At 43.8% G+C, this 24,234-nt stretch overlaps 1 protein-coding gene across 1 annotated transcript in view; it reads right to left on the minus strand.

Moving 5' to 3' along the window:
- Positions 1-2,521: 2,521 nt before the first annotated feature.
- Positions 2,522-24,234, minus strand: part of LOC134911389 (probable cation-transporting ATPase 13A4) — a 137,240-nt gene continuing 115,527 nt past the window's right edge. The window contains exons 26-30 of the mRNA XM_063919622.1: positions 20,055-20,226; positions 19,374-19,591; positions 19,168-19,256; positions 18,000-18,080; positions 2,522-2,758 (exon numbers count right to left, since the gene is read on the minus strand). Of these exons, the coding sequence (XP_063775692.1) occupies positions 2,540-2,758; positions 18,000-18,080; positions 19,168-19,256; positions 19,374-19,591; positions 20,055-20,226 (779 nt within the window). The 3' untranslated portion in view covers positions 2,522-2,539. The remainder of the gene's footprint in view (positions 2,759-17,999; positions 18,081-19,167; positions 19,257-19,373; positions 19,592-20,054; positions 20,227-24,234) is intronic.

Consider the following 24,234-nt stretch of genomic DNA (forward strand, 5'->3'; position numbering starts at 1 on the left):
AAACGCTATTAAGTGGTGAATGTGGAGCCACTAAAGTACTGTAGTTAACAGAGGAGAGAGGGGGGTAATGCAGAGAAGCAGTGGAGGTAAATGTGATGACCAACAAAATTAAGGACATATTAAAGAGGGGAGAGTTAGAAAGAGGAAGCCCAGATTGGAAGAGGTTGCAGTATGTTGGAAATGGCAAGTTCATGGATAAATGTTTGGTAACATATATGTTGAGAAAGGGTCTTATTCTAGAAATATCGTGAATGTGAGAGCAATTATAGTAATTATAAGGTAGACTGAATGTAGAGAATAAAGAAAGGAAAGACTCAAGGATGATACCCAGTCAGTGGACTTGAGGTGCTTAAGCGAGGTTGATGCTGCCAGCAGATATGGAGAGGAGGGGAGGGATTCCTGGGTAGGGGAATAAAATTAGTTCAGTTTTAGTCATACTGAGTTTGAGAAAGACACAAGAGAATACAGACAGAGAAGTCAATGGATGAGAGATTTTGGTGTCAGTGTGTATGTGGTATAAGAGACCTAAGGAGATGATGAGACCTCCAAGGAAGGAGTTTTAAAGAGGGACGGCAAGAGGTCCAAGAACAGACACATGGGAGAAGCAGATAAGTAGAGGGTTGAGATGGGTTGAGAGGAAGAAACAGAAAAGGAGCAAATAGTGAAGTAGGAGATCAACCAAGAAAGTAGAGTTAATTAGACCAAAGGAGTGAAAAATTTAAAAGGGAATGGTTTTCTACAGTGTCAAAGACTGCAGATAGTTCCATGAGGGTAAAAACAGGGATATTATCCTTGAAATTGGCAGCATGAAGAACATTAGTGCAATTGGTTAGGGGAGTTTCTGAGGAGTTGAGGGAGTAGAAACCAGATTGAAGTAGGTCAATGAGGGAATGGAGAAGAGCAAAGTTATCAGCAATAGAAAAGTCAATAAAGGACCTTGACAGCAAAGGCGAAGAAAAAGACTGGTAGAAGGTGGCCAAAGAGTCAACTGAGTGTATTTTGATGATAGGCGATATGTGACCATGCTTGAAAGGAGGAAAAGAGGGGACATTACCTGATAAGAAGAACATACTGAAGTGGTGAAAAAGGTGGGTGCAGGTGTCAGGAGAGATGAAACAGAAGAAGCAAGATGGAATAAGTTCAACTGGCATATGGAAGGAGGAAAGGAGGAGAGAAGGGTGCTGACTTCATACTGGAGGAGAAAAAAGACAGACTGGACAGGTATATGGAGACAGTTGGGCTTAGGATAGCAGGAAGCTGATTGGAGGAGACATCTTTGGAGATACAGAAGAATGGATTTAGTATGTAAAATGGGTGGGAAAGTGCTCAGAGGGCATACGGAAGGTGTTGGGGAAGAGGGTGTTGAAGAGAAAACAGGGATTGGAAGACTGGGAGGAAAAAGACACTTGAAATTACTGTTTGGAGAGAGATAGAATGGAGCTGTAGCAGAATAAGATGAATTTGAAATGGGTTAAGTTGATATGACAGTGCAACTTCCTTCAGCCTTGCTAGGAAGTGTGAAAGAATTATTGGAAGTTGCTATGGAGTTTGGACAGCCAAGGTTTGGCCATGGAACAACAGAAGCTAAGAGTAACAGTTGGGACAGTAAAGTCTAGGGTAGAAGGAGAGTTGTATATGGTTAGAGGTTGGCCACAGCAGGAATTGTTAAAGATTGGGAGAAAACTGCATAAAATGAGGAGGCAAAAATGCCAGATCTAAGGTGTTAATGCTAGCTCTGGTGAGAGGTGTCTTGGGAGAGAGAGGTGGTGGCCAGTGAAGAGAAAGGATAGTTTGTGAAGTGATGGTAAAATACAATCAATGGATTGACTGGTGGAGTTGTAGGAGGAAGAGGACCTTTGGCTGACACACAAGAAAAGAGAGACATAAGAGGTTGGAAGAATATCCTTAGTTAATAGTTTTAGTGTTAAATTACAGACATTTCTATAACATTTGTTTGACTTAAAGATTGCTTTTTGAACAAATCCAATGTCTGATATAGAGCGCCTACCCTTATTGCTTTCTGGTAATTTTCCTGCCAGCTGTACATACAGTACAGCCTCACGCTCTACAGTGTATCAGCAAATTTGAGAAGCTGTTTATTATGGATCAGAAAGCAAACTTATCATATGCACAGATTCAGGCTAATATAAATATATATATATATATATATATATATATATATAAACAACATACACTGAAAGGTATTTACTATCAATACAGCACTCTTCATTTCTTCTCTTTTTAAAAGAAAATAAATTAATATATTTTTACAACTTAATTTTGAACAGTTTACAATCAATGGTCAACAACAATTGCATATTAGAACTGTTTAAAATTGTAAGATGTCTTAATGACAGTCCATGTTTGATCCTGCATGTTATGTGTAATAAAGAATATAAGGACGAGGCTTACAAATGATACATTATACATTCTGTTTTCTACACTGTAGGTGCGCCTTGAACCTAATAATTTCTCTGAAAGTGCCTTTAGGATGAACATGGAGACAAGTAAAGTACCTGAAGCCTATGCTGATATCTATTTATTTAATAGAATCCTTTTCATATGCAGGATTGCTATAGACTTCAGTTTTCTCATTTGTATGTCTGATAACTGGCTTTGTGCGGAATCTTTGGTTGAGTGGTGGCCAGTTTTGATCCATTTCCACAGTTCTTATAATCTTTCTGTACTGACTTCTTGACTTGTAGTTGAAACATTTCTTTAGCAGCAGCCAGAGCTTTCTGTTCTCTATGATCCATTCCTAATGTAAATAATTGAATAATTGTTAAATGTCACATATGTATTGCATATTGGTATTTAAAATGTGAGAAGTAGCCATAAAAATAAATCCTGCCAACACTCTTTATGCCCCATTTACTGTAATTACATGTATTCCTTTTTTTGTTTCTATAGAGGTACTGGAAATATAATGGTGATGGGGCTCATAATCACATTGAGACAAATATGTAAAAATAATAAGCTCTAAAAATTTGCACATACCGACTGCATATTTATGTGCATATAGTATGCTGACTTGTAATAATATCAAGATGCTTAAAGCTCTGCACTAGTTACATATGCACCAGGGATACATCAGGCGTGCATACACCAAGATACACTTGCATACGACCAAGTCTTAGGCACAAGAAAGACTAACATTTTGTTGAAAAAAGTTTAGTATTAACAAATACCTCTGTCTTATTCTCTTATGTCTGCCCTTCACCTCATCTATGGTATCAACCTCTCACTCCCGCCAGTGCCAGATTAAGGTCCACATGGGCCTGGAGCTGAAATGTATGAAGGGCCTATTGTGTGCCTTGGCAGGAGGTATGACAAGCGCTGCAATGAGGGTAGTATAAATAGGGGGTGTTGCTTTTGCCATGGAGGTCATAGCTAGTGCCTACCTTCAACCATTTAATAGAGGAGCAGAACAACAGACCCATACACACATACATACAGAGGTCGTGGAAGTCGGAATTTTGAAGTAGGGGTATGGCAAATGAAATGGGATTACTGTTGCGCGAGCCTAAAAAGGGGGCATGGCCACTGAAAAGGGGTGTGTCCTTCAAAGTACATTCATTAATGTATCCCCATCCTTCCTAGTCTGTATATGTGTCAGTGTGCCCCCTCCTAGTCTGTATATGCGTCAGTGTGCCCCCTCCCCTCCTTGTCTATATAGGCATCAGTGTGCCCCCTCCTAGTCTGTGTAGGCGTCAGTGTGCCCCCCTCCCATCCTTATCTGTATGTGTATTAGTGTCCCCACCCTCCACTCCTAGTCTGTATAGGCACCAGTGTGCCCCCCTCCCCTCCTACTCTGTATAGGCATCAGTATGCCCCCCACCTAGTCTGTATATGTGTCAGTGTGCCCCCCTCCTAGTATGTATGTGCCAGTGTGCCCCCCTCCTAGTCTGTATATGTGTCAGTGTGCCCCCCTCCTAGTCTGTATATGTGCCAGTGTGCCCCCCTCCTAGACCGTATATGCATCAGTGTGCCCACCTCCTAGTCTGTATAGGCGTCAGTGTGCCCCCCTCCTAGTCTGTATATGTGTCAGTGTGCCCCCCTCCTAGTATGTATATGTGCCAGTGTGCCCCCCTCCTAGTCTGTATATGTGTCAGTGTGCCCCCCACCTAGTCTGTATATGTGTCAGTGTGCCCCCCTCCTAGTATGTATATGTGCCAGTGTGCCCCCCTCCTAGTCTGTATATGTGTCAGTGTGCCCCCCTCCTAGTCTGTATATGTGCCAGTGTGCCCCCCTCCTAGACTGTATATGCATCAGTGTGCCCACCTCCTAGTCTGTATAGGCGTCAGTGTGCCCCCCTCCTAGTCTGTATAGGCGTAAGTGAAAGAGGAACACAAGGGGAATAATAGGTGGAGACAAGAGGAACACAGGGGGAATAACGGGGGTAGACAAGAGGAGCACAGGGGGAATAACGGGGGGAGACAAGAGGAACACAGGTGAAATAACTGGGGGAGACAAGAGGAACACAAGGGGAATAATGGGGGATACTTCTCTGAGGAAGCCGCTGAACCAGTGATAGGTGGAGAAACGCGTAAGAGTCTTCACCAGTTGTCCGGTACCGGATGGTTAAGTTTTGCTTCACCTGCTCATGCTTGGACCATTGTTGGGACACTCCGGATAAGGCCCTCAAAAAACGGTACATTAAAAGCACCAGGAGCCGGGAGACACCAACTATTGGACCATAAAGGGCTAATTTTTGGATCCTTGAAACAGGTTGTATTGATTACTTACACGGACTGTTTCTATAGCTTGACAGTTTAAAGTACAGCATGCACTAATTTACAACTATTGCTTTGAATACTTTCTGCAACTAATTGACAAGCTTGTCTCAGTGGGAACTGCCAATGACTGCCTCACCTGCTGCTACTAATTGATCAGCTTTCACTATTAACTAACCACTGGTTTGCAAGAAACTGCTAAGCTAGAAAGAGTTCAAAGATTAACAAATTAGATCTGCTTGAATTAATTCATGGACTGAATACTAGTATAAGGTTCAGAATTGCACTGTGCTAATTATGTTATGCTTTGTAGGAGTAACCGGTATCTAGGATTTAGCCACTTTTAAATTTGGCTTTTTAGTATTGTTTTTAATTGTGTAAAATAAAAAGCACACTTATGTTTTAAATCAGTGCTGTTATTGGTGTGTTTGTGTTCTGTGATTTTGAAGGGTAGAGTACTCTCCCTTTATTTAACGGCTGCGATTGAAACAGAGTGTTCTTTTATTAAATCTACATGCACACAAATTCTATCTAGCTGATAGTGCCAAGCTGTTTGTTTGTTTGAATAATGGGGGAGACAAGAGGAACACAGGGGGAATAATGGGGGGAGACAAGAGGAACACAGGGGGAATAACGGGGGAGACAAGTGGAACACAGGGGAAATAATAGGGGGAGACAAGAGGAACACATGGTGAATAATGGGGGGAGACAAGAGAAACAGAGAGTGAATAATGGGGGGAGACAAGAGGAACACAGGGGGAATAACGACGGAAACAAGAGGAACACAGGGGGAATAACGGGGAGATGAGGGCAGCACAGGGGGAATAATGACGGAGAAAAGAGGAACACAGGGGGAATAACGGGGAGATGAGGGCAGCACAGGGGGAATAACGACGGAGACAAGAGGAACACAGGGGGAATAACGACGGAGACAAGAGGAACACAGGGGGAATAACGACAGAGATAAGAGGAACACAGGGGGAATAACGACGGAGACAAGAGGAACACAGGGGGAATAACGACGGAGACAAGAGGAACACAGGGGGAATAACGATGGAGACAAGAGGAACACAGGGGGAATAACGACGGAGACAAGAGGAACACAGGGGGAATAACGGGGAGATGAGGGCAGCACAGGGGGAATAACGACGGAGACAAGAGGAACACAGGGGGAATAACGACGGAGACAAGAGGAACACAGGGGGAATAACGACAGAGACAAGAGGAACACAGGGGGAATAACTACGGAGACTAGAGGAACACAGGGGGAATAACGACGGAGACAAGAGGAACACAGGGGAAATAAGGACGGAGACAAGAGGAACACAGGGGGAATAACGACGGAGACAAGAGGAACACAGGGGGAATAACGGGGAGATGAGGGCAGCACAGGGGGAATAACGACGGAGCCAAGAGGAACACAGGGGGAATAACGACGGAGACAAGAGGAACACGGGGAATAACGACGGAGACAAGAGGAACACAGTGGGAATAACAGGGGAAGACAAGAGGAATACAGGAGGAATAACGGGGAGACGAGAGTAGCACAGGGGGATTAACAGGGGGAGATTGGACGAAAGAGAATGAAAACAGGATAAAATAGATATACAAAATAACATGAGTACCAGAGAATAACAGTTGTGTAATATGTAACAGACATTTAATATTGTTATTACCTAATTAGGCAGGGTGTAAAAGCGAAGAGCTCCAGTAAGTGGCGGAGCACTGGTGCTGCTCTTGTAACCAGTCCTCTCCAGGCAGTACATCAATATAGGACAGGCCCAGAAAAAAATCCTTTCTGCAGCCCCATCTCTGGCCAGCCCACCAGGAAATCATGTCAGTCTTCTCCTTTAAAAAAATACCCCACGGTGTGTGGTGCCGGAGGCGAGGTTGGCGGCCAGAGCAGTGTGGGGTGCGTAAGTCGGCTGGTGGGGAGGGGTGGCGGCCAGCACGGTGTGCAGTGCGGGTGGTGGCTGGGGGGGGGGAGGGGTGGTGGCCAGCGCGGTGTGCGTGCGGGAGGCGGCTGTGGAGGGGAGGGGTGGCAGCCAGCGCGGTGTGCGGTGCAGGTGGTGGCGGGGAGTCTGACCACTGTAGTGTGTGGTGCGGGCAACTGGTGTGCATAGTCGCTGCCCACAGGGGAGTGTATTTTAACTGTGCAAGTGTGTGACCGCATGTACAGCCGAGTGGTAAAAAAAAACTTTGTGCAGTTTCTGAGTAGCCCAGGACTTACTCAGTCACTGCGATCACTTCAGCCTGTCCGGGACCGGAATTGACGTCAGACACCAGTCCTGCAAATGCTTGGACACGCCTGAGTTTTTCCAGCCACACCCAGAAAATGGTCAATTGACACCCCAAATGCCTTCTTCCTGTCAATCACCTTGCGATCGGCTGTGCAAATGGATTCTTCGTAAAACCCATTGCACAGCAACAATTCGCTTTGTACCTGTGCGACGTGCCTGGGCATTGCGGTGCATACGCATGCGCAGTTCTGACATCGCAGGCTGCAAAGAATGCTAGTGTGCGATCAGGTCTGATTTACCCCCTATGTTAGGGAGCTCACACTAGTTGTGTGACACCCCGAGAGCCTGTGAGTGATGGTGTGCAGACACTGTGCAGTTGACACACCCTGCATGCTGAGAGCAGGAACACTTGGATGGCAGGTAGAGAGTTGACACACAGGGACTGAAGGTAGATACAGGCAGGGCTAAAAGACCACAACAAGAACGGGCAATAAATCTGGCAGAGTATCCACAAGACAGGCAAGGTCTGCAGCCAGGTACCAGCAGCTTATACAGACAGGCACAAGCTATAACCGAAACTGAGAGTTGGGCTGAATGGCTTATAACAGCAAAATTGACCAATGATGAATCCAGCCTGGAAGTGTTCGTAAATTATTAACTCCGTGCAGCCGCAGTGCTGCACGTACAGCCCAAGCATTGCCATTGCTAAGAGAGCGATCCCCACCACCCGGCATCCTATATAACTGGCAGGGATCGCTGGGCGGAAGTGCTCTGATGTCCCGGTCGCCTAGCAATGACCAGGACCCAACAGAGAGATGAGCCGCAGCATTCAAATCTATACACACTCTCTGAAAGCTCCTCCATCTTTTAGGGTTTACTCTATTTCCATCCACCCTACCCTCAGTAATAGAATCTTGTATGACCCTAGTTTATTTATGTCTTTTCTCTTCAAGTCCAGCACAGAAGAGCACGGTGATGCACTGCAATTCACCAATAATATTTGTTTTGTTAGAGAATAATGCATTTTTATTACAGTTGATATAGGGGGTCATTCCGAGTTGATTGCACGTTGCAACTTTTTGCTGCCCGTGCGATCAACTAGATGCCGCCTATGGGGGGAGTGTATTTTTGGCATAGCAGGGCTGCGATCGCTTGTGCAGCCCTGCTATGGTAAAAAAGTTTTGTGCAGAAGTAGACTAGCCCTGCAGTTACTTACCCTGTGCGATCGATCCAGCGATGAAGGTCCCGGATTTGACGTCAGACATCCGCCCTCCAAACACCTGGACACCCCTGCGTTCGGATTTCCACGCCCGGAAAACGGTGAGTAAATGCCCAGGAACACCTCCCCGCTGTCAATCTTCTTGCGATCGCGCTTGCAATCACTTTCTACTTTATTCTGGCCGCTGTTGTCGCCGTTCAATGATGCACATGCGCAATGCGTCCACCGCGCATGCGCAGTTCTGACCCGTTCGCACCGCAGCGATGAACCGCTGCGTGCAAACGGGTCGGAATGACCCCCTTAAACCCCATACAGATCACCTGATCCCCACCAATGTTTAAGTTAATGAGACTCTTGTTCGTGGGGATCAGGTGATTGGAGAGTTCAAGGAGAACATTGCCAGAAGGAGTGGCGTGTCGGCGAGTCTACCTGGGATACCGCTTGGTGATATACCATCCTCCTTATGCCTATTTGGAACTAATTAAAACACAGTTCCATTTTTTCTGATAACTACTCAATTGTAGTCACTGCCTGCTTGATCCCATATTTGAGTGTTGTTTACAAGTACATGTTGGAGTCATTGTATGATGTGTGTCTCTTTTTGTGCAATTAAAAACGTATTATGCTATGCATTTTTTTTTTTACTTCCTTTTACTTTCCTGCATGTATTGGAATTAACATGAGAAACTTCTGAAAGACACATCTTGCACAGTGTTAATCAAATATCTGTTGGAAAAGATCAAGGACATTGGACTTTGTGGCTTAAAGGGACAGTACGTGCTTGCATAAGGAAAGTGACTATGGGGTCTATTTATTAACATTATTTTTACTAAAATAATGTGAAAAAAGAGTGTTTTCACACCCTTTTCACATTATTTTAGTATCACCTGAATGTATTAAAGGGCATTTGGAGCAATGTTCATGAAAAACTGCTCCAAACCCTTTAATTCACTTTTTTTTTTTTAGTAAGCCACATCGCATTCCCCATACTTATAATGGGAAATGTGATGTGGCCAAATTTACAAAAAAAAAAAATATATTTTAGTATCAGTGTGCCCTGTGACAATCTCGCCAACTCAGGCTGAGAAAGCTGAGCGGGACCCGGCTCCAGTGATTAGTGATCAATGGACACACAAGCTGATCAAAGTGTAAAAAAAAAAAAAAAAAAAAAAAAAAAAGGGAAAAAAACCCCAAAACATACTCACCTGTCCAGGAAGCAGGTGCCTGCTGCTCCGGTGAGCGCTGTCGGGAGCCGGGTCCCCCATGTGCTACAATGTGACCCCGGTGCAGTAAAGTGACGCTGCAAAGTGGCAGCGCATCTTACAGCACCGGGGGTCATCGCATTGCAGAGGATCCGGCGCCGGGCAGCCCAGCAGAAGCGGCGCAGACCAACTCCCTGGACAGGTGAGTATATTGATCTGCTGGGGGGGAGTCTGTGGTGTGCGGGGGTAGTTGGGATGAGGGGGGGTGTCAACCAAGCGGTGGTGGGAGTGGCGATGTCGGTGGGGGCGGCGCATGCGCAGCAGGACATCAGGGTATTTTTTCCGAAAAATAACCCAATGATGCTGCGGAGTGTCATCGCAGGGACAGAGCTTGATCACAAACTCTGTCCCTGCATGCGATAATTGATACATCCTTGCGATGTAATCAATTATCGCAGTGCGAGTTTGGGCGATTTTATCACCTGTCATCCGCATCCTGGTGATAAATAGGCCTCTATATTTGATCTTAGTGCCGTTTAAAGTATCACTCAACCCCACATTGTTCCCAGGTTATTAGGATGCATACCAATTTCCCAGATTTGCCTGCTAAGCAACTGGGGGCCTGATTCAGAAATATATAAAAGTTCTATGCTGCATGCAAGCAGCACTGAATTTCCATCCGATCTCTAGGAGCTGCATTCAGGAGACATCTCAGTAGGGGCGGGATGTATTAAAATACATTGCCGCCCCTCGCCACGTACCGGAGCGATGCGAATCGCATATGTACTAACATTTGCTATTAACATCCCAATGCAGTGATGGAGGCCCCCTGCGATACCTGAGAGAAGGTGTGCGGGGGGTCTCTGTCACCTCCCTGGGGTCTCCATCTCCTCACAGGCTGGGAAACAGGCATCAGGCTGTCCCGGGCACCTCCTACTCCTCCCTGCAGCCGGAAGGACGTCCGGCTGTGTGGCTAGAGGGAAGAGGAGTTTGGCTTCCGGGACCAAGGCTGCCTGCACACAGGTATGCCGGGGGGAGGGGCGGCAGAGGTGGCGGGATTCGGCGGCCAGCGGTAAGAGGCCCATAGGTTTCTATAGGGTATCACCATCAAAAGATGGCGATACCCTCAGCGGCGAAAACGCGCCGGCCGGGGTTAGTACATATGAAAATGCAGTAAAGACCCTTAAAATGGAGGTTTTACCGCATTTTCCCTTTAGTACATCCCACCCTAGAAGAGTCGCCTCCTTCTTGTAGCTGCAATTCCAGCACTGTGACCGAGAACACTTTAATGTGTCACAATATGAAATGGAGACACTAGCGTGGCATAATATGAATTGGTGCACTGTAGCATGGCATAATTTGAACTGGAGGGCACTCTATTATGGCACAATATGATTAGGGGGCACTGTAATGTGGCATAATATGAACTGGGGACACTGTTTGTCATAATATGAATTGGGGATATTGTGTTTCATAATGTGTACTGGCAGCCCTACAATGTGACCTGATGTAATCTAGGAACTACGATGGTTCATAAAATAAACCAGGTCACTCTCTACTGTGGTTCAGAAAATTAATCAGGGCACTATTATGGGTCATAAAATTAATAGAGAGGTGTCTCTCAAGAAGCATTGGGACGGGGCCCCTACAATATGTTGCTATGGAGCTCACAAAGGGGCAGATTTATTAAGCCTGGTGAAGTGATAAAGTGGAAGGTGATAAAGTACCAGCCAATCAGATCCTAACTTCCATGTCCCAGGCTGGGTTTGAAAAATGACAGTTAGAGCCGGCTTGCTGGTCCTTTATCACCTTTCACTTTATCACTTCACCAGGCTTAATAAATCTAGAGATGAGCGGGTTCGGTTTCTTTGAATCCGAACCCGCACGAACTTCACTTTTTTTTCCACGGGTCCGAGCGACTCGGATCTTCCCGCCTTGCTCGGTTAACCCGAGCGCGCCCGAACGTCATCATGACGCTGTCGGATTCTCGCGAGGCTCGGATTCTATCGCGAGACTCGGATTCTATATAAGGAGCCGCGCGTCGCCGCCATTTTCACTCGTGCATTGAGATTGATAGGGAGAGGACGTGTCTGGCGTCCTCTCCATTAGAATAGAGATAGATAGATTAGATAGAGAGAGATTGTGCAGAGTCGCAGACAGAGTTAGTTTACCACAGTCAGTGACCAGTGCAGTTGCTAGTTAACTTTTATTTAATATAATATATCCGTTCACTTCTCTCTGCTATATCCGTTCTCTGCCTGAAAAAAAAAACGATACACAGCACAGTCAGTCACACAGTGTGACTCAGTCTGTGTGCACTCAGCTCAGCCCAGTGTGCTGCACAGTCATCAATGTATAAATTAAAAGCTTATAATTAATTGTGGGGGAGACTGGGGAGCACTGCAGGTTGTTAGCAGGAGCCAGGAGTACAATTATATTAATTAACAGTGCACACTTTTGCTGCAGGAGTGGTGACCAGTGCCTGACCACCAGTATAGTATTGTTGTATACTACTAATATCTCTTTAAATATCAACCAGTCTATATTAGCAGCAGACACAGTACAGTGCGGTAGTTCACGGCTGTGGCTACCTCTGTGTCGGCACACGGCAGGCAGTCCGTCCGACCAGAATTGTATTATTTATTATTATATACCTACCACCTAACCGTGGTTTTTTTTTCATTCTTTATACCGTCATAGTGTCATCCTAATTGTTACGAGTATACTACTATCTCTTTATCAACCAGTGTACAGTGCGGTAGTTCACGGCTGTGGCTACCTCTGTGTCGGCACACGGCAGGCAGTCCGTCCGACCAGAATTGTATTATTTATTATTATATACCTACCACCTAACCGTGGTTTTTTTTTCATTCTTTATACCGTCATAGTGTCATCCTAATTGTTACGAGTATACTACTATCTCTTTATCAACCAGTGTACAGTGCGGTAGTTCACGGCTGTGGCTACCTCTGTGTCGGCACACGGCAGGCAGTCCGTCCGACCAGAATTGTATTATTTATTATTATATACCTACCACCTAACCGTGGGTTTTTTTTCATTCTTTATACCGTCATAGTGTCATCCTAATTGTTACGAGTATACTACTATCTCTTTATCAACCAGTGTACAGTGCGGTAGTTCACGGCTGTGGCTACCTCTGTGTCGGCACACGGCAGGCAGTCCGTCCGACCAGAATTGTATTATTTATTATTATATACCTACCACCTAACCGTGGTTTTTTTTTCATTCTTTATACCGTCATAGTGTCATCCTAATTGTTACGAGTATACTACTATCTCTTTATCAACCAGTGTACAGTGCGGTAGTTCACGGCTGTGGCTACCTCTGTGTCGGCACACGGCAGGCAGTCCGTCCGACCAGAATTGTATTATTTATTATTATATACCTACCACCTAACCGTGGTTTTTTTTTCATTCTTTATACCGTCATAGTGTCATCCTAATTGTTACGAGTATACTACTATCTCTTTATCAACCAGTGTACAGTGCGGTAGTTCACGGCTGTGGCTACCTCTGTGTCGGCAGTCGGCAGGCAGTCCGTCCATCCATAATTGTATTATTATTATAATATATACCACCTAACCGTGGTTTTTTTTTCATTCTTTATACCGTCATAGTGTCATACTAGTTGTTACGAGTATACTACTATCTCTTTATCAACCAGTGTACAGTGCGGTAGTTCACGGCTGTGGCTACCTCTGTGTCGGCAGTCGGCAGGCAGTCCGTCCATCCATAATTGTATTATTATTATAATATATACCACCTAACCGTGGTTTTTTTTTCATTCTTTATACCGTCGTCATAGTGTCATACTAGTTGTTACGAGTATACTACTATCTCTTTATCAACCAGTGTACAGTGCGGTAGTTCACGGCTGTGGCTACCTCTGTGTCGGCAGTCGGCAGGCAGTCCGTCCATCCATAATTGTATTATTATTATAATATATACCACCTAACCGTGGTTTTTTTTTCATTCTTTATACCGTCGTCATAGTGTCATACTAGTTGTTACGAGTATACTACTATCTCTTTATCAACCAGTGTACAGTGCGGTAGTTCACGGCTGTGGCTACCTCTGTGTCGGCACTCGGCAGCCCGTCCATAATTGTATATACCACCTAACCGTGGTTTTTTTTTCTTTCTTTATACATACATACTAGTTACGAGTATACTATCTCTTTATCAACCAGTCTATATATTAGCAGCAGACACAGTACAGTGCGGTAGTTCACGGCTGTGGCTACCTCTGTGTCGGCACTCGGCAGCCCGTCCATAATTGTATACTAGTATCCAATCCATCCATCTCCATTGTTTACCTGAGGTGCCTTTTAGTTGTGCCTATTAAAATATGGAGAACAAAAATGTTGAGGTTCCAAAATTAGGGAAAGATCAAGATCCACTTCCACCTCGTGCTGAAGCTGCTGCCACTAGTCATGGCCGAGACGATGAAATGCCAGCAACGTCGTCTGCCAAGGCCGATGCCCAATGTCATAGTACAGAGCATGTCAAATCCAAAACACCAAATATCAGTAAAAAGCCTCTTTTTTTCTTTGCGTCATGTGCTGTTTGGGGAGGGTTTTTTGGAAGGGACATCCTGCGTGACACTGCAGTGCCACTCCTAGATGGGCCCGGTGTTTGTGTCGGCCACTAGGGTCGCTAATCTTACTCACACAGCTACCTCATTGCGCCTCTTTTTTTCTTTGCGTCATGTGCTGTTTGGGGAGGGTTTTTTGGAAGGGCCATCCTGCGTGACACTGCAGTGCCACTCCTAGATGGGCCCGGTGTTTGTGTCGGCCACTAGGGTCGCTAATCTTACTCACACAGCTACCTCATTGCGCCTCTTTTTTTCTTTGCGTCATGTGCTGTTTGGGGAGGGTTTTTTGGAAGGGACATCCTGCGTGACACTGCAGTGCCACTCCTAGATGGGCCCGGTGTTTGTGTCGGCCACTAGGGTCGCTAATCTTACTCACACAGCTACCTCATTGCGCCTCTTTTTTTCTTTGCGTCATGTGCTGTTTGGGGAGGGTTTTTTGGAAGGGCCATCCTGCGTGACACTGCAGTGCCACTCCTAGATGGGCCCGGTGTTTGTGTCGGCCACTAGGGTCGCTAATCTTACTCACACAGCTACCTCATTGCGCCTCTTTTTTTCTTTGCGTCATGTGCTGTTTGGGGAGGGTTTTTTGGAAGGGACATCCTGCGTGACACTGCAGTGCCACTCCTAGATGGGCCCGGTGTTTGTGTCGGCCACTAGGGTCGCTTATCTTACTCACACAGCGACCTCGGTGCAAATTTTAGGACTAAAAATAATATTGTGAGGTGTGAGGTATTCAGAATAGACTGAAAATGAGTGTAAATTATGGTTTTTGAGGTTAATAATACTTTGGGATCAAAATGACCCCCAAATTCTATGATTTAAGCTGTTTTTTAGTGTTTTTGGAAAAAAACACCCGAATCCAAAACACACCCGAATCCGACAAAAAAAATTCGGTGAGGTTTTGCCAAAACGCGTTCGAACCCAAAACACGGCCGCGGAACCGAACCCAAAACCAAAACACAAAACCCGAAAAATTTCAGGCGCTCATCTCTAAATAAATCTGCCCCAAAGTTCTGGTTATGCTCCTGATTGCAGCATTCAATGATTGAGGAGGGTGGGCGGGAAAAAATAATGACTTTTATAACTATATATATATTTTTTAAATTGCCATATAAGTAGCTAAAATGTGATTATTTAAATCCCTTTTCATCAAGCTGTAGTAAACTCCCATATTGACTTTTTCCTATGATGTTCTATATTGTATTATAATCTGAATCAACTCTAAGCTGTTTATGCAAGTATTTACTTACAAACAGTAAAGCTTTAATACTGTAGTAATTTGGGTGTTTTATTTGTGATTTGTGATACTCAAATCTACCTGTCCTCCTCTGAATTGTCCCTATCTGTATTGGGCTGTGTTACTGAATGCCTATCTGCCATTTCATCTTGGATGACATCTCGCCACCTTAAACTTAATATTTCAAAGACAGAGTTAATTATCTTTCAACCGGACAATGGGCCTAATTCAGATATGTTCGCTCGCTAGTGTTTTTTGCTGTGCAGCGATCAGGTAACTACTGCGCATATGTATGCAGCGCAATGCGCAGGCGCACCGTACGGTTACAAAGCGAATCGTTGTTGTGCACTGGTTCTAGCAGAGAAACCATTTGCACATCCGTTCACAAGGAGATTGACAGGAAGAGGGCGTTTGTGGGTGGCAACTGACCGTTTTCTGGGAGTGTTTGGAAAAATGCAGGCGTGTCAAAGCGTTTGCAGGGCGGGTGTCTGGAATAGGCTGAAGTGATCGCAGCGGCTGAGTAAGGTCAGAGCTACTCAGAAACTGCACAAGCTGTTTTTGTACAGGGCGGCTGCACATGCGTTTGCACATTTGCAAAGCTTAAATACACTCCCCTATAGGTGGCGTCTATCTGTTCGCAGTGCTGCAAAAAATAGCTGGCGAGTGAACAGATCTGAATTAGGCCCAATAGTTGGTACCAACCTGATATCTCTATCACTGTTGAAAACTCGACAATCTACCCTACCCCACAAGCTCGCTGCTTAGGTTTCATCCTTGACTCTGATCTGTCCTTTGTTCCCCACATTCAATCTGTCTCAAAATCGGGTGGTCTTCAGTGTGCCGACTGCCGGGATCCCGGCGCCGGGATCCCGACAGCCGGCATACCGACACTTATTCTCCCTCGTGGGGGTCCACGACCCCCCTGGAGGGAGAATAAAATAGTGTGGCGCGCGTAGCGCGCCACCATGCCCGTAGCGTGGCGAGCGCAGCGAGCCCGCAAGGGGCTCATTTGCGCTCGCCACACTGTCGGTAAGCTGGCGATCGGGCTCCCGGCGCCGGTATGCTGGTCGCCGGGAGCCCGACCGCCAGCATATCGTAGTGAACCCCTCAAAATCATGTTACATGCATCTAAAAAACACATCCAAAATACAACCATACCTTACACAAGACACTGCTAAAACTCTAATCCATGCTCTCATTATCTCTCGCATTGATTACTGCAATAGTCTCCTAATTGGTCTTCCCAAAACGAGACTCTCACCACTACAATCCATTCTGAATGCAGCTGCGAGGCTAATCTTCCTCGCTAGACATTCATCGTCTGCAGATCCACTCTGTCAGTCCCTTTATTGGTTACCTGTATTCTACCGTATTCAATATAAAATACTTTTACTCACACACAAGGCCATTAACCAAACTACACCAAAGTACATCACTTCGCTTATCTCAAAATATCTCCCAACCCGACCTCTTCGCTCTTCACAAGATCCGCGCCTCTCATCCACACTCATTACGCGCTCCCACTCACAATTGCAGGAGTTTCATCGGGCTGCACCCACTCTGTGGAATGCCCTACCACGTACAATAAGACTCTCCTCTAGTCTCCAAACCTTCAAGCGTTTCCTGAAAACTCACCTCTTCAGGCAAGCATATCAAATTCCAGAACCGCCCACATAACTTTCAGAAACCTTCCTATCAAATTGCATCCACTCTGCACAATCCACACATATACTCACATGTCTTCTCATCCTTCCTCTCGACCCCGGTTCATCATTGCTGTATGACCATATCATACAGCCCACCAAGAAGCTTTGCAATCTGGTGGACAACTATGCAATAGATAGCACCTATCCTTGTGTATCCATGCCTATTTCCCTATAGATTGTAAGCTTGCAAGCAGGGACTTCCTACTTCTATGACTGTTTGTTATTACCCAGTTTTGTTATATAATTGTTTTGTTATATCATTGTTATTTCCATTTGTAAAGCACAACGGAATTTGCTGCGCTATGTAAGAAACTATTAATACATAAATAAATAATACATTTGTATTAAAATATCTACCAGTAGTACAGTACAGTATATGGTTTCACGATTTTTTATTTATTTCTTCACTGAAGTTTAATGGGAAAAAAAGTTAAGGAAAAATGTAAATTCTGATTTTGTTGTTAAATAAATAGTTAATAATACTGTTTTTGGTTTTTATAATACATTTTTTTAAGCTTTGGTTCTAGAGTTTTTTGTCAATAAATAGGAATGCCTCTAAATTATGATTATCCATACTGCATATTTTCTGGAGTATTAAACATAAACTAAAATAATTGTTACAATATCTGAGAGTAATTATTCAGGATCAGATCCACCATGAAATCACACTGTTAGAGATTCTCATCATCTTATCTCCTTTGCAAGTTGATCTCTTCTATTCAGGTGAAAATCCGGCACTGGTTGCTTTTCTGAGCATGTCCTTAAAATGTGGTCTTGCATTCAGGTCGATGACACATAACACTGCAAAGCTACATTGCAACATCTGAGGGGGGAATGGGGTAGGGGCAGCCAATCCACCCGAAAGGCCCCTAGCCTAGCTGGTCTACCAATACTGCAACTGAAAGCACAAAGAGGTCTTCCCAGCGCATGTACCAGCCATTAACATTGTTGAAAGAGCAGATTAATCAGATTCACATGTGAATTACACATAAATAATGAGAGCTTTCTCTGAGAACACATCAAATGTCCAACATCAACACAAGACTTACTTCTGCTAAGACTGAGACAGCAACCGTGATGACCAGTATGATCAAAAGGGTTATTCTCCAAGAAGTTGGTATGCACACAATCTGAAAAGAAAAAACATATACAGTATATGTATATAATAGTTATTTATATTTAATCACACAAAATAAGGATCATATTGTCTCCCACAATATATTGGATGCCAAATAGTGTCATTAATTACAGCATCTTGTCCAATTTTAAATTAGGTACAAAAAATGTCTGTGAAAGTAATATTGAGAGTTAAAGATATCCAGTACAAAATGTTTATCTGTCCTGGCATCGGCGATGAGTCTGTAGTCTGACTGCCTCTCTAATCAACCAGGTTCTGACAAGGGACTTGCTGTAGCAGAACTTAAAGGGAAACTCATTTATGATCAACTTCCCTATGGACTAGCATAGGAGCACAGGTAAATGAGAAGTAGGATTCTCAGGGGAAAATATTATGACAATGGTGGAATTTTGATGAGAAGGGGCTAATAGAGACTGATAAGACAGCAACAAAGAATTATTATAATTATAAAAGGAACATAATGGAAAATAATGAGGATTATTGATGACGTTAGTGAAGTTTGATGACGAGTTAATTATGAAAGTGTGGTTAGGAAAGAATTAAGGAGAGTTAGGCATTGAGGATACAGTATGCTGCATACATCTATGCTTCTAGTCATAGTTATAAAACATATAACCATGATTTTATAGCAAAAGATGTCCAATTCTCTAATATGTGCTTAGTTTATAGCAAAGGTAAGTAGCGTGTTGTTCTGCGATGTTTGTGGAACTCCAACTCCAAGCGCTATTGCTTCCTACACTAAAAGTTTAAAGACATCTTGAGAGCCACTGCTTGTTTATCTCTATGTTAACAGTCATGTGTAAGCCCATCAACAGTATACCATTTATGTGCTAGATGTAAAGCTTACTACAGTAATTACTCAATGTCAACACATAGAACCAACAGTTGACAAGCAATTAAATGTCATTTTAAGAAAAGATATATTACTGACAGAATTATTACAAAGACATGTACACATTGCTGTCTCTCTGTGATCTTTAACATCCACATTGTATGGTTTGTGCTTTGTTACTGTGATGGCAAGTCGCTCTTTCAAGTTTATTAGTGTATTAGTTTAGTAAATAATTTACTTCACTTACCTCCATTACAGAGTATATACTCTTTATGTCAGCAAATAAAAGGAAAATGCAGACTCCAAGCTGGATCACCAATACTATAGTAAATGTGTCTAGAGAGGTAAAAGATTAGATGAGAACTTATTTTATCTTGGAGATGTTTGCATTAGATTTTCAGATACACTACTGAATTATATTTTTAGAAAGTAACATTTTCAGTTAATACTTACAATTAGTAAATATAGGCTGTCGAAATGGCTTGCCTTTAGAGAAAACAAATGCAACTATTATGCAGTGAATAGTAGTCAGAAGCCACAAGGTTGTTGTTTCGTAGCTCTCATGACTCATGTTCAGATTGAGCCCTGAGTGTGTACTCGCTGATGAATGTATGCTGTTGTTATTTGTAACACTGGCATTCATAAGACTTTCATTTCCAAAGTTGCATGTGCTGAAAAGCAATAGGTAGAATTACTCTGGCATGCTATGTAATAGTGCTCAGCCAATCCAGCCAGACTCCCCAGGCAAGTAATGGTACTAAATACAGGATCCTCTCCTGGTCAGAAAGGCTCTCTGCGATTATCTGGGTTCTTCCCCTGTGAATTTACGCTTTATGTAAATTTCACAAAGGATGGTCATTGTCAGTCCTGATCAAGGCCTGCTGAAAGGTAGAGTATCTCCTGCTCTGGTCCATTGAAGGACCCATAAAATCTGCTCTGTGCAGGGAAGCAACATATAAAATCCTAGTCCATTACTTAATATCACCATAAACTACATTTCTAGATTTGCATTGGATCACAATTTAAATTCCCTGCAGGATAAAGAGGATTACTGTCTGTCCATTTTACAAATTATCATTAAAATCAACAAAAAAGTTGTAATAGTTATAAATCTGTGATATATGAGTTTCTTACCTGCCAGGGTGCGTAGAATACCAAGGCTGGTGCTTGACCACAATGAATCCATAGACCTGTATGGCCGTGGTGAAGAGAACATGAAGCACTACTGAGAGCAAGAGAGGGGGTGACATGAGCTGTGCTGGAGGTCTGTACGGTGCTAATTTGGGGTATGCGTGGTTTAAACTCACTGGAAAATACAGAGAAAGAAATGTTTGCTATTAGTAGATCAGTCTTATCATGTGCCTTGCTAGTATTTGTGACCCATTAATCGACCGGCTGCAAATATCTCTCTCTACTCCCTCACCCAGCCGCCAGGGCCGGATTAAGCCTTGGGGGTGACCGGGGCACTTAAGACAAGGGGGCCCCCCGGTGGAAGACGGGGGAGTGTATTTTAGATCCCTCCAGGACTGAGTCATGTTAGGATGTATGTTTTGTGTATATCAAATTTAATCCAATGGGGTATATTAGATTTAAACTAATAGTTGAATAATGGCAGGTTACATAGGACCCAGACACCCAGGCAGGGAGGAGGAGAAGATGGGATCCCTGTGTCACTTACAGTTCTCTCCACCCTCCTATCTCTCCTCTGGTCGGAAAGCTCAATCTGTAGCTCATAAAACCTGATACTGTGCCTGCAATGCATACTGCCCTGATCGCATCCTGGCTGTCTGGTTCTGCTACAGCGTGAGAGGGAAAGCTAGCGATGTCGGTGTGCTCTGTCTGGGTGGTCTGGGGTACTGTCTGCCCTGCGATCCCCCCTTAATCTGGCTATCCCGGCTGCAAACTGTATGTTGCACCTGTTACCTAACATGCCACCATGTGTGTTTTAAGCCCATAGAGTATGGCCGAGTGCTCAAGGAGACATGGTGAATGTATTTAAAATGATGTCTTTACGCTGGCATGCTTCATACCAAGGTAATATATTTTTTACCAGACCAACTAATATTTTCTTTCATTATTTACTGGTTTATAATCACATGTATACTGTATATAACAAGGATTGATACCTTTTTGTTTAAGATACAAATGTCTGAATGCCTATGAGTGTTTGCTTCAAATAAATATTCAGGCAAACTGAACCTTAGATTTAGGGATACGTTATGGTATGGCAGTATTTCTATTTATTTTTATTTATAAAGCACTGACATATTACTAGTGATGTGCACCGGAAATTTTTCGGGTTTTGTGTTTTGGTTTTGGATTCGGTTCCGCGGCCGTGTTTTGGATTCGGACGCGTTTTGGCAAAACCTCCCTGAAATTTTTTTGTCGGATTCGGGTGTGTTTTGGATTCGGGTGTTTTTTTACAAAAAACCCTCAAAAACAGCTTAAATCATAGAATTTGGGGGTCATTTTGATCCCATAGTATTATTAACCTCAATAACCATAATTTCCACTCATTTTCAGTCTATTCTGAACACCTCACACCTCACAATATTATTTTTAGTCCTAAAATTTGCACCGAGGTCGCAGGATGGCTAAGCTAAGCGACACAAGTGGCCGACACAAACACCTGGCCCATCTAGGAGTGGCACTGCAGTGTCAGACAGGATGGCACTTCAAAAAAATTGTCCCCAAACAGCACATGATGCAAAGAAAAAAAGAGGTGCACCAAGGTCGCTGGATGGCTAAGCTAAGCGACACAAGTGGCCGACACAAACACCTGGCCCATCTAGGAGTGGCACTGCAGTGTCAGGCAGGATGGCACTTCAAAAAAATAGTCCCCAAACAGCACATGATGCAAAGAAAAAAAGAGGCGCATCAAGGTCGCTGTGTGACTAAGCTAAGCGACACAAGTGGCCGACACAAACACCTGGCCCATCTAGGAGTGGCACTGTAGTGTCAGGCAGGATGGCACTTCAAAAAAATTGTCCCCAAACAGCACATGATGCAAAGAAAAAAAGAGGCGCACCAAGGTCGCTGTGTGACTAAGCTAAGCGACACAAGTGGCCGACACAAACACCTGGCCCATCTAGGAGTGGCACTGCAGTGTCAGACAGGATAGCACTTCAAAAAAATTGTCCTTAAACAGCACATGATGCAAAGAAAAAAAGAGGCGCACCAAGGTCGCTGTGTGACTAAGCTAAGCGACACAAGTGGCCGACACAAACACCTGGCCCATCTAGGAGTGGCACTGCAGTGTCAGGCAGGATGGCACGTCAAAAAAATTGTCCCCAAACAGCACATGATGCAAAGAAAAATGAAAGAAAAAAGAGGTGCGAGATGGAATTGTCCTTGGGCCCTCCCACCCACCCTTATGTTGTATAAACAGGACATGCACACTTTAACGAACCCATCATTTCAGCGACAGGGTCTGACACACGACTGTGACTGAAATGACTGGTTGGTTTGGGCTCCCACCAAAAAAGAAGCAATCAATCTCTCCTTGCACAAACTGGCTCTACAGAGGCAAGATGTCCACCTCATCATCATCCTCCGATTCCTCACCCCTTTCACTGTGTACATCCCCCTCCTCACAGATTATTAATTCGTCCCCACTGGAATCCACCATCTCAGGTCCCTGTGTACTTTCTGGAGGCAATTGCTGGTGAATGTCTCCACGGAGGAGGGGGCAGCGGTGCTGGGGGGAAGGATGGTTAGAAGGTTGGAGGAGATTTTAAACTAGGAGCCTGGGGGAAGGGTTTAGCTAGAAACTACGGGTCGTGCAGTGAGAATAGTGGGGATGGCGGTAGTAAACAAAATGGGGGAGAATTTGGGGGGAGGGTAAGAGCAGGCGGTAAGGTTACTAACATGGGTACTAAAAGGGATTTTACCAAAGCACTAACCAATGACGATTACAGGTCATCCTTGCTACATAAGGTGAAAGATGTCCCTAACGCAAGGGAAAATACTTATCTTAGTTGTATGTATGTAAACGCCATAAGCATTACTGGTAAAAAGGGTGAACTAGAAATACTTGCAGCAAGCAAACAGTATGATATTATAGGCATTACTGAAACTTGGTGGGATGAATCTCATGATTGGACAGTCAATCTAGAGGGCTATACACTGTTTAGGAGAGACAGACTAAATAAAAAGGGTGGAGGGGTGTGTCTTTACGTAAAGCCGTTTTTAAAACCTAATATATGGGAAGATATACAGGAGGGGACTGTAGACACTGTCGAGACATTATGGGTAGAACTTGCATGCGGGGAAAAAGGAATAAAAAAGTTAGTATTGGGTGTATGCTTTAGGCCGCCTGGTATCAACGCATCTGATGATGAATTGTTACTAAAGCAAATTGAAAGAGCAGCAGGAGTAGGAGACATAGTAGTGATGGGAGATTTTAACTATCCAGAGATAAACTGGAAAAACGATTCATGTGATACTGCTAGGGGCAATATGTTTTTAAACACACTTAATGATAACTACTTAGTTCAACTAATTGAGGAACCAACTAGGTACAATGCAATCTTAGACCTGGTATTAACAAACAATGGGGATTTGGTATCAGGTATTATAGTAGGGGAACCCATAGGAAACAGCGACCACAATATGGTCACATTCAATATCAGTTTCTATAAACAGCCCTATACTGGCTCAACTAGGACTTTAAACTTTAGCAAAGCAAATTTTGAAAAGATGAGGGTATTTTTCAGGGATATTGAATGGGACGGTTTGTTTTTAGGAAAAATACTACGGAGAAATGGGAGGTACTAAAATTCCTGCTAGCTAAAAATACACTCAAATGTATTCCTATGAGTAGCAAAAAAAAGGAATAAAAATCATAAACCGATGTGGCTTAACAAAATGATTAAAGAACTTATGGGCAAGAAAAGGCGAGCATTTAAAAAATACAAATCTGACGGGGAAGCAGAGTCATTTCAGCACTATAAGGAATGTAACAAAATTTGCAAAAAGGAAATAAGAGCGGCTAAAGTAGAAACTGAAAAACTAGTAGCAAAGGAAAGCAAAGCGAATCCCAAAAAATTATTTAAATACATTAATAGCAAGAGATTACAGAAGGAGAGTATAGGCCCTTTAAAAGACAAGTTGGGAGTCTTAAGCAAAAATGATAATGACATAGCGGACACACTAAATGAGTTTTTTTCAACAGTATTCACTCGTGAGGACCCAATTCAGGGACTAACGCACAATCTCAATAATGAGAATATCACACTGATAGGTACTTATTTAAGCGAGGAAGTAGTCTGTGACCGATTAAAACATTTAAAGATTAATAAATCACCAGGGCCCG

This window comes from Pseudophryne corroboree, chromosome 4 (genome assembly GCF_028390025.1).
Source record: "Pseudophryne corroboree isolate aPseCor3 chromosome 4, aPseCor3.hap2, whole genome shotgun sequence".
Taxonomy (NCBI): Eukaryota; Metazoa; Chordata; class Amphibia; order Anura; family Myobatrachidae; genus Pseudophryne; species Pseudophryne corroboree.